This window comes from Perna viridis, chromosome 9 (assembly GCF_037379345.1).
Source record: "Perna viridis isolate PV_CMFRI_1.1 ecotype Kerala chromosome 9, ASM3737934v1, whole genome shotgun sequence".
NCBI classification, from domain to species: Eukaryota; Metazoa; Mollusca; class Bivalvia; order Mytilida; family Mytilidae; genus Perna; species Perna viridis.
The window spans coordinates 754,273-766,391 of NC_142453.1; the positions used below are offsets into that span (position 1 = coordinate 754,273).

At 33.8% G+C, this 12,119-nt stretch overlaps 1 protein-coding gene across 1 annotated transcript; it reads right to left on the reverse strand.

Annotated features, from left to right (window-relative positions):
• Positions 1 to 205: 205 nt before the first annotated feature.
• Positions 206 to 6,135, reverse strand: LOC148606018 (uncharacterized). Its single transcript, XM_088546491.1, has 6 exons — positions 5,989 to 6,135; positions 5,354 to 5,420; positions 4,645 to 4,767; positions 4,139 to 4,212; positions 3,211 to 3,356; positions 206 to 339 (listed from the first exon to the last, which is right to left on the reverse strand). Exons 1-6 carry the CDS (start codon positions 6,101 to 6,103, stop codon positions 259 to 261), a joined length of 606 nt encoding a protein of 201 aa, XP_088402617.1. The 5' UTR covers positions 6,104 to 6,135; the 3' UTR covers positions 206 to 258.
• Between the last annotated feature and the right edge of the window lie 5,984 nt (positions 6,136 to 12,119).

Sequence of the window (12,119 nt, forward strand, 5' to 3'; positions counted from 1 at the left end):
AGCTATGAGTGGTGACATAACCTCAACGGGAATATGCGATATAGATTTTACCTGTTCTAAAGTTCAAATAATCATTTCCGAATGACTTACGTCATGTCTGGCAGACCGATTATGAAAATATTTATGTTTTAGATCCCCTGCCTTGCATATATAAGACAACATTGAAGTTATTATCTACATTTTATGCCACAAAGATGAAAACGTATTGCAAAATAAAACTTTATTTAATTAATATTCCACTGTTTTACTATACCAAATTTATTCACTGCTAAAGCCTTTCAGGAAATGTCCAACTAACTCATTGTTTCTGTTTATTACTTTTCTGACAGTATCACAAAGCTAAAAATTAAAAAAAAACAAAAACAACAACAAAAAACAAAAAACAAAATATGTGCATGATTATGAATTACGCTTGTTTACTGTATCTTTAAAAGAATACAACTTGAAGGAGTTGAAATAGAAATACAATTACAAGACGAAGTAGTCAAAAGTGGCAAAAAGGAGATCCCCGAACTAAACTAAAAATGATAGGACAAACAAGACTAAGTAGTCAAAAGTAAGCTGGTAAAAAGGAGATCCCCGAACTAAACTAAAAATGATAGGACAAACAAGACGAAGTAGTCAAAAGTAAGCTGGTAAAAAGGAGATCCCCGAACTAAACTAAAATGATAGGACAAACAAGACGAAGTAGTCAAAAGTAGGCTGGCAAAAAAGAGATCCCCGAACTAAACTAAAAATGATATGACAAACAAAAAGAAGTAGTCAAACGTAAGCTGGTAAAAAGGAGATCCCCGAACTAAACTAAAAATGATAGGACAAACAAGACGAAGTAGTCAAAAGTAGGCTGGCAAAAAGGAGATCCCCGAACTAAACTAAAAATGATAGGACAAACAAGAAGAAGTAGTCACAAGTAAGCTGGCAAAAAGGAGATCCCCGAACTAAACTAAAAAGGATAGGACAAACAAGAAGAAGTAGTCAAAAGTAAGCTGGTAAAAGGGAGATCCCCGAACTAAGCTAAAAATGGTAGGACAAACAAGATGAAGTAGTCAAAAGTAGGCTGGCAAAAAGGAAATCCCCGAACTAAACTAAAAATGGTAGGACAAACAAGAAGAAGTAGTCAAAAGTAAGCTGGTAAAAAGGAGATCCCCGACCTAAACTAAAAATGATAGGACAAACAAGACGAAGTAGTCAAAAGTAGGCTGGCAAAAAAGGAGATCCCCGAACTAAACTAAAAATGATAGGACAAACAAGAAGTAGTCAAAAGTAAGCTGGTAAAAAGGAAATTCAACTAATTAAACAAGAAACCATAGGATAAACAAGAGGAAGTAGTCAAAAGTAAGCTGGTAAAAGGGAAATCCCCAAAATAAAAAAAAGTAATAGAACAAACAAGAAGTAGTCAAAAGTAAGCTGGTAAATAGGAAACCCTCAAACTAAACAAAAAGAATAATAGGACAAACAAAATGAAACAGTCATACCGAATGAGAATTTAGACAAGACAACAGAGGGATATCATATAAAGGAGAAAACGGGAAGACCTAACCCAAAACACAAAAGAATAAAAAGAACACACATTTAAACTAACAAATGAACTCCTCTAAAAATCGGAGATAAAGCCAGTCGTGCTTCGAGAGTTTTATCAGTTCCCGCCTCTTCCAAGATATCGGCGCTTGTAAAAAGTAGACACAAATATATAGGTCTTGGTAGATACCTCATACTTTGTAAGAAATAATTCAAAATCATCTTTCAAATATACAGAGGAAGATGTTGACAAAAAGCTGGAATTTTAAATCGACAACATATTTGTCCAAGTGGTGGACGTGTTTTTCAACAAACGGTCGGCATTCCAATGGGAACAAATTGTACTCATTTACTTGCTGACCTATTCCTTCACTGTTATGAGGCTGACTTTATAGCTGATCTGATCAGAAAGAAAGAATATCGTTTGGCTAGATCCTTCAATCTCAGTTTCGGCTATATAGATGACGTATTATCCTAAAACAATCCTAATTTCGGGGATTTGATACATTGCATCTACCCCAAAGAACGTGAGATAAAGGATACCACAAACACTGTGAAGTCAGCCTCATATCTTGACCTACACTTAGAAATTGACCAAACTTTACGACAAACGTGATGACTTTTCATTCAGTATTGTCAACTTTCCTTTAACCTGTGGTAACATCCCTTCAGCATCTGCGTATGAAGTGTTCATATCACAACTCATACATGTACGTTATGCCAGAGCTCGCCGAAACTACGCAGACTTTATGTATTGCGCTTGAACTCTAACAAATAGGCTTCTGGAACAGTATTATGTTGCTTCAAGATTGAAGTCATCACTACAGAAGTTTTATGGTCGTCATCATGAACTCGTGGATCGTTATGGTGTATCCATCTGCACCATGAAAGCTGATTTATTCAAAGGGTCATAGTTTTCCTTTCCTCGTTTGTCTACCCCGGACTTGACTTTTCATGAGCAACTCGGCGGGTGTTTCTTGAAAAGTAGATAGTGGACGTTTACCCTACTGGTGCACCTGGTCCATGCCCACAGTTTTTAGTGGAGTCTGAGTTGATCATTTGCTTTTGTTACTTTGTATGTATGATTTACTTCATGTTCTTTGTTGCGTATGTCTGTTTTCCATCTCTGGTCTTTGTCCCTGGATTACATTCTTTTGATTGCAACTATAACCTTGGTTCCCTTGATTACTCTTGTTGAAATAGATAAAGTTAGAATTGGAAGTAGATTATGAAAAAGGCATAGTGGATATAATATACCTAGGCCTAAATTCATTTTACACAGTGTTTCGATGTGAGTTGGATTTCACATAAATGCACAGAGGATAACGTACTTATACTAAAAAAAAATTGAAATATCTTACGGAAACCCCAGTTCAAGATTATTATCAGAATACAATAGCCGGGATGACCTTTCATTCTGTATTGTCAACTTTCCTGAAATCTGTGGCAACATCGCTTCAGGGCCTGGGTATGGGGATTTCATTTAACTTATACGTTATGCAAGAGCTCGCTAGACTTCTTAAAGTTAGGCTTTTAAAGCATGATTATGTCGCTACAAGATTGAAGTCATCAATACTACTACAGAAGTTGTCATTTGATGAAATCATAATTGTGAGACAGACTTTGGGACTGAGTAAAGAACCAAATTAATTTGGAAAGGTTACAGATTTTGCAATATTATACTGGGCTTACCTTTCCATTGAGGAACTTGTGCAGGAGTTTGAGAACAGCTGATTTGGGTTTACTGGTTAAAAACTCAAACATGGGACTTCCAGTGAAGGAAATGTCCAATTTCTTTACAGACTGCGAGCACTTCTTGACCTTAAGCGATTCTTTACCTGTGCAAATAGAGATAGCTTCTTTATTCTTAGTATGCATGATTGTATGATAAAGAATAAAAAAAAGGTATGTACCATGATGGTAAATGTAATGTCGTTCTGAAGAGAACGATATTCATCGGAAAAAATTCGATATATCTATCTGATCATAGGATCTTGAAAATGGAAACAACTTTCAAAATTAGCCTTGCAACTTGCTCTTGGTTTTCATAATGACCTCGTAAGTTTGGAGTGGCCCTCGGTGTTCCCTGGCCTCGGGCAATTACTGCATCCTCGCCCATTATTAATACTTAGAGCATGTTACATGGCCAATACGTAAAAAGTCATACATTAAAATAGTGCTAACATTATTTGGGTAATTTGTTTACTGTCCCTTTTATTGAATTTTTGATGTAGTAGATATAGACTATATCTATCTAGGATTCAGTACATAATTTCAGTACCCTAACGGTGCACCTGGTCCATGCTCCCAGTTTTTAGTTGAGTCCGAGTTGCTCATTTACTTTTGTTACTTTGTATGTATGATTTTAGTTACTTTATGTTCTTAGTTGTGTATGTCTGTTTTCCATGTCTGGTATTTGTCCCTGGATTACATTCTTTTGATTACCGCTATAACCTAGGTTACCCTGATTACTCTTTAATCTTAAAAACTTGTAAATTTGAATTCGCGTTTGCGTATTTTCAAATGCTAGGAAATTTTTGTCTCGATAATTCATAATATATCTCTCATGAATTGATATACATGTAGTTTATCACGCATAACTCCAGTAAATAAGTCTTACTTAATTCCAGAGTTACTTGTACGCCTTCGACATCCGTCATCACATCACCATGACCTTTGATGTTATGTTTGTTTCTATAAATAATTTCACTTTTAAATGTTGTGTTCAGGAAAAACGTGATTCCTGGATATTCTATAAACCAGGTTAGTCCCACAGGATAAATCTTAATCTATTCTGAATCTACTTGAACCAAACAAAAAATCGGCCAGAAAGATGACTGGATTAGGCAGATCTCCCACTTTTGTATTTAAATACAAAGAGCGACAATTACATGCAACATGAAAGTTTACAAAAAAAAAAAAAAAAAAAAAAAAAAAAAAAAATAATAATAAAATAAAATCATATTAGGATGTTCGTAAAGTATGTGCTTCTTGTTTTCAAGTTCATGTCACATATTTAAATGTTGCCGCATTTGAGTTGTCCCAATGTTCGAAAGTCGGCGTTTTTAGTCAATTTAAGTTGGTTAAAGACGGATCAAAAATATATTTCAGTATTCATGTACTTACTTTTTATAGTTCACATTCCAGTTCATCAAGTCTTTGAATCCAAAATCCAGAATATCTATAATAATTGTATTCTTGGAATCTGTTATTTTCACGTCAGGACTTATAAGCTGAAACACGTTATTGCTTTAACAGAAAGAAAATCATCTTAGGTAACGAATTGACTTGTATATAGGTGGTACATTTATTTTGCGCTTAATTTGGATCTCTAATGCTAAGACAGCATATTTGTAGGTACATAATCAAAACAATTGCGTTTTCTGTCAGAATTTCTGTATTTTGCGGAAGTGTACCGATAAGAAATCCGGAAAGTCTTTTTTGTATTTTGTTTGAAAATTTTCAAAAATAGTCTGTCTTGAAATGAATTCCGGCATAACGTTAAAGTCAATTACAGTTTAGTCTATTCTAAAGGTTGTATGTGTTGTTCCTTTGAATTTAAGAAAATTAATTAGGAACTGTTACAGGCTTAACTTTAACTTTAATGTTAAATACGAGACACACAGTAATAAGGTCAATACTAAAGATGACATATATTATTCTAGAAATACAGTTTGTGTGTAATATCAGAATGAAAACTTGTTTCAATAAAAGTTATAACAGTTGTCGAACCAATTATCTGACTAAAGTAAAGATGTCTCAATGCTAGCAGAAATATTGTTTCTACGTTCTACACTGGTCATTAGGTCATTTACCTACAGAAAAGATGACTTACCCGCTTACACTTTCGTCTTCTATTTCAGGAACGGGGTCTGGTTGAGTTCTAGGCAGAACTCCTACCTCTTAAAAAATAGAAATTAAATAATTATTATAACATGTTAATTACATGATACGTACATTTGCCTGATTTATAAAACAACATACTTTACATAATTTTAGTCTATTGGCAATCATCAAGATTTGACTTATCATAGCCATAGATCGGTCCGTAATGGCTTACTGCAGCCTTTTGGACCGGTTGATCATGATATATTATAGCATTTGGACCGGTCCATTGTGATATATATTAGTCTGTGCGACCGGTCTATTATTCTAAAGATATCTCATTTATGCTCCCAGTTTTTAGTTACTTTGTATGTATGATTTTAGTTACTTAGTGTTCTTTGTTGTTTATGTCTGTTTTCCATGACTGGTCTTTGTCCCTGAATTACATTCTTTTGATTACCGCTATAACCTTGGTTCCCTTGATTACTCTTTCTTACATCATAACAGGGGAAAACAACAAGTAAAGTGGTCAAATCTTCAGTTTCAAAAAACAAACTAGTAATTATTTTGTCATTTTAATTTTAATCTCAACATTTTAATTATGTAGTGTGAATAACAATTCATGAATATAACCTAATATTTTACCCCATGTCTCTCTCTTGTTTGCATGTCTACCATCACATAGCTTGTAAAGCCCAAGGACTACAAAGCATAAGAACAGGAATCGTCTACTTGTACACATGTCTGTATGTATGGTCATACTGAGTAGGATGTACAACCCTGCTACTTAAATACAATTGAGATAGAGATAAAAAAACAAAGGAAAACAAAACAAACATTGACAAATGCATTTATTACACTTAGGCACCCGGTACTTAACACCTGTGCTTTTGGTATTTCTGTAATTTTTTGTTTTAAATAATTCATTTATCGTTCAACATTATTTGAGCAAATGTATCACATTGCAATCTCAATTTAATTAATTGTTTTATTCATTTATTTGTTTTGTTTAGCAAAGTTACATAATCCGATATTATAAAAGTACAAAGATAGGAAGGTAAAAGATAAAGTGCAAACTATTAAGTACCAGTCCAAATAAAATTCAGACACTGCCTATGGTAAGGTGATTCATCTTGTAGAAATACTAATGGATCAGACGATGTTGTTTTCTGCTTGTGCTATATTTTTATGTAGCAATAGTCTTTTCTGTATATAGATCTCTACTTATGAGAAAACTACTCTTTAATATGCCACTAAAATCAACAAAATCAAACCAAATCAAGACCGACAACTCTTGCTAAGTAATTATTTTATGGAAATCTTAATAAACTTTTATCTAAAAAGGGCAAACCCCAAATGAAAAATAAAGACGGACATGTGATCTATAACGGTTCCAGAACAAGAAATAAAACTGAATTCGGTGTTTTTTTCACATGCATGAATCAGCTCTTGCCCAATGTTTATAAAGACTGTACTTAAAAATTCACTCATATGATTTTGTTACAACAATGGAGCAACATACGATGTGGAATTACATAATATGACATGATTAATATAGATTGCAATAAATTGTATGAGATTTTGGTATCATATTTCATGCAAACTGTTCATACCGGTTTTGATTTGTTAACTGTGTCATATTTTCGTTTTCCTCTTTCGTCTACTCCAGACGTAATATTTTATGTACTACTCGAATGGTGGTTCTGAAAAATCAGAGGACGCTTACCCTACCGGTGCAGTTGGTATATACATTAAGATTTTTGTAGAGTTTGGGTTGCTAATGTTTCCGTGATCTTGTTGCTTTAGCTCATGTTCTTTGTTGTGTATGTCTATTTTCCCTGTCTAGTTTATATCATTGGAATATATATAAATTGATTACGACTCGAATCTGGGTTCGCTTGATTTCTCTTTTACCTATATCTAACACTCAACACAACATTTCTCGGTATAGTTTATGTCTTATTGGGGTTCCTTTTATAGAATATGGCTTTAATGATGATAGATGTATTCCCTATTTCCCCTGTCATAACCGTAAGTGAAGAATTTGGGAATAAAATAACTGGTATTCCCGCTAATAAACGTATCTTAAAATTTGGAACTGTGATATATGCTTTAAGCTGTTGGTTTTGTGTGTATTATGATATTTAAAACACTTTTCTTCATTGAAATCTTTCCATACCAAACATCCTCAATTTATCTAAACTTTAGTTTCAAATTAAATAACTGCAAAGCCTTGAGATAGGCCATACGAAAATTCAAAGAGGACAGTAATTTCTTTAAAAGTCAGAATACAAATTTAATAGGAGCTGGAATGAATTAAATACCCCGCCCCAATGCTAATTGAGGATCTCGCTCAAATTCTTTTCATGCTACGCATATTGATTAAATCAAATTGTGTAATGTCTTATTTCAGAAAAAAAGTCCTTAATTGGAAAACACCCTTAAGGTTTAAAAGGAATGCAGCTCAGTACTTTTCACCTGTCGATATTTATTTATTTACATTTAAGGTAATAAAAGAAAAAACACAGTTGACGTGTCGGCGTGGTTTTGATTCGCTATGGATAAACATAAAATAATGTGGATATTTTTTAATGAATGTTTATATCAGCTCTAGGCTGAATTTTGTATTGTATAATTTTAAGTTGCTAGGAGATGCAATTTTACCTATAATGCGTATACTTATGTTTAGGAATACTTTTAGGATTCAAACTAGGAATGATGGTGTGGAGAACATATGGATGTGGATTCGGGGTTTCTAATAGTAGGACGTTGACTTTGAATGGGTGGTTAAGGAAATTTATATCGTACACTAACTGTACTACCAACACAGACGCTTAAATTTTTATAGTAAAAGGACATTGATTGGACTGAAAATTTTAAAGACTGTTTGTAATAATAGCAGTGATAAGACATACACTGCTTCCACACTCTCCAGACAGTGATTGTGGAAAACCATAAATCTGTGCTACCCTATTTTGGTCTTTTTACCGAAGACGATAATTGTGATTTACCATCTATGTACTGGATTCCTAACTTCCACAAGAATGCATATAAACAACGTTACATTGCTGGATCTGCAAAATGTACCACCAAACCTCTTTAAAAACTTTTAACTTCCATGCTCACAGCTGTCAAAGAGAGTGTGAAGTCCTACCACAACTCCCGTAGTGAATTAATTCAATGTGGATCCTGAACAATTCGAAAGATCTTCAGGAGACCATCAGTTCAAGACTATTATCAGAATATAATAGCATTAAAACATAAAAACATAAAAATCGAAACAAGTATGATCTTTAGCCCGTATTACTGGTTGCCGACCGGGATTTCACTATATGTACTAATGTTATCCGTTTAGATTACCGGATAACATTCTCATGTTAATATTCTGTCAGACTGAATCGGGTTTTCAGTGCTTCTCGATAGGATAAATTTATTACGAGAACAGGTAAGGTGTGTGTGTCAAAGAGACGACAAACCTACCAGAAAGAAAATGTTATCCCAAGGCCATCCATTTGTCTTCAATGAGCGACAAGGAAGCCCTTATACAAAAGGGAAGACTGCAGCGTGTCTCAACTATCAATATACACAGGTACAGCGTATTTGTTGTCATATATACTCAAATAACATAAAAATAAACTAAAGGTGAAAACGAAACAAGATATTATATATCTAATACGCCAACTATGAACTGACAATTGAGTTCGCAGATAAATCAACTCCAATGTTTGGAATGCTCGTCTTAGGGTTGAGCTTGTTTTAGTTAATTCCACGTTCGGAAGATCAAGGTGAATAATCTTTATGCTATTGCGTAAAAAATGTCATAATATGAAACAAAACAATGCTTACCAAGGCATAAAAATATATAAAAGTTAAAGCGTAATTTTATATTCTATATACATCTCTTATTTCTGCCTTAATTCAATACAGGCATCGAACAGCTATCTGATAAGCTTATGTCTTCCTAAATTCAATAAAAGCGTCATTCAGCTAGCTGATAAACTTATTTCTTCCTAATTGCAATATCAATTCAATGAAGGCATCAAACGGCTAGCTTATAAACGTATTTCTTCCTTAATTCAATAGAAATTCAATAAAGACATAAAAAAGCTAGCTGATAAACGTATTTCTTCCTTAATTTAATAGAAATTCAATAAAGACATCAAACAGGCATATGATAAACGTATGTCTTCCTTAGTTAAATAGAAATTCAATGACGGCATCAAACAGCTAGCTGATTAACTTATTTCTACCTAAATTCAATATAAATTCAATGAAGGCATCAGGCAGCTAGCTGATAAACGTATATCTTCTTTAATTCAATAGAAATTCAATAAAAACATCAAACAGCTAGCTGATTAAATTATTTCTTCCTTAATTCAATATAAATCCAATGAAGGCATCAAACAGCTAGCTGATTAACTTATTTCTTCCTTACTTCAATAGAAATTCAATGAAGACATCAAACAGCTGATACTCAGTTCGGTCAATTAAATCAAGAAGACAGGCTTTGTTGTGTCATATTGTCCTTACGTATATATGATTAATAATAATATATAAGAGTAATCAAGGAAACCAATGTTATAGTGGTAATCAAAAGAATGTAATCCAGGGACAAAGACCAGACCTGGAAAAGAGACATACACAACAAAGAACATAAAGTAACTAAAATCATACATACAAACTAACAAAAGCAAATGAGCAACTCGAACTCCACTAAAAACTAGGAGCATGGACCAGGTGCACCGGTAGGGTAAGCATCCTTTGCTTTTTTAGAAACACCCGCCGAGTTGCTCATAAAAAGTCAAGTCCGGGGTAGACAAACGAGGAAATGAAAACTATGACTCAGTTTTCACGGTGCAGATGGATACACTATAACGATCCACGAGTTCATGATGACCACCATAAAACTTCTGTAGTGATGACTTCAATCCCGAAGCAACATAACCCTGTCCCAGAAGCCTATTTGTTAGAGTTCTAGCGTGCTACATAAAGTCTGCATAGTGTCGGCAAGGTCTGGCATAACGTATGAGTTGATATGAACACTCCATACGCAGGTGGTTGCCACAGATGAAAGGAAAGTTGACATTTCTAAATGAAAAGTTATCACGTTTATCGTAAAGTTTGGTCAATAGTTTTTATTTACCATCGATTTCAAAGTGTAGGTCAAGATATGAGGCTGACTTCACATTGTCTGTAGTATCCTTTATCTCAAGTTCTTCTGGATATATGCGAGTTATCAAATCCCCGAAATTAGAATTGTTTAAAGGTATATAGCGGAAACTAAGATTGAAGGATCTAGCCAAATAATATTATTTCTTTCTGATCAGATCAGCTATAAAGTCAGCCTCATAAGAGTGAGTAAAGGAATAGGTCAGCAAGTAAAGAAGCACAATGTGTTCCCATTGGAATGCCGATCGTTTGTTGAAAAACACGTCCACCACACTGGACAAATATGTTTTCCATGTCTGGTCTTTGTCCATGGATTACATTTGTTTGATCCGCTAGAATCTTTGTTCCCTTGATTACACTTACAAAACGTTATCCTATGTATTATATGAATGATAGACGCACAATGCTACAATTCGAATTTTGCGATTTTAAAAAGTCAAGTAAAGACTTTTTTTTGGGATTGACCAAAACAATCAATATGTTGTTTTTATCATTGATAAAATGAGTGTACTATAATATGTTGCTGTTCACAATCCTTTATATCCCTCAGTCATGTTGAAGCTTGAAATATTTGGAATAATTTTTTTCTGATGATAATTTCTTTAGGTTTACAGGGTTGAAGAATTCGTAGTTTACTCGAATATTTTTTGAAATTCTCGTCTGGAATTTTGATTTAAGATGTAAAGTCACTGCATACTTATCCTAGAATTTCAGATTGCGCTGAAATTATATGATATATATATTTTAATGTGTAAAATGGTATTTTTAAGTTTTGTCATTGTTGTGTCCTTAAAAAATTAATATTCTATGAATTGAGCAAAGGGAAGACATAAAAAAAATGTTACAAAATGTTGCTTTTCCGTGCAAAATGGCTTGAAAACCACAAAATCAACTTTGAATTGACTATTTTTACTTTGTCACAATTTATTATTCGTTTGCTTCTTACTAACACTTTTCTGTAAACTTTATTTGGCATTGACTGTGGTACACCACACACAGTAACAAAGTTATTGACCTTTGCTGCATTTCTTAATTAATGCCATTCTGTAGTCTGTAAGAGCCAAAATGCATCTTTACCTCTACAACAGAATGTTAGTATGACAATTTCCAAATACTTGTCAAGATTATATAGTCGTCTTTTACAGTAAAATGTTGGGACAATTCGTTAATTTATATTGTTGTATTTAGTATTTTTGTAGCTATACATTATTTTTAACATCCAGTGGTTGGGAAGGCCATGCGCGATGCGCAATTTGCGCATTTGTATCGAAAATGGCGCATCAAAGCACAATCAGAAAGCGCCGTAGTGCGCCCTTAAAGTTCTTTTATTGATCGGTATTATTCCTGTTCTGTTCCGTTTTGCGTCATAAACTTTTGTATTATTTTTAAAATGACATGAAATTGCTGTTTTCCCCCGATTAAAAATAGACTTTAAAAATAAATCGCCGATCTGATTGGAGGATAAATTTGTACAAGCGGCTTTAGCCAATGAAATTGATTGTTGTCGTACGATTCTCGGAACTGTATTACCAATTTCCCGCATTTGGGGTCTCGATATTGGCCAATGTAGATATCCCTCGGCAAAATGAAACGATCGTAAACCGAAA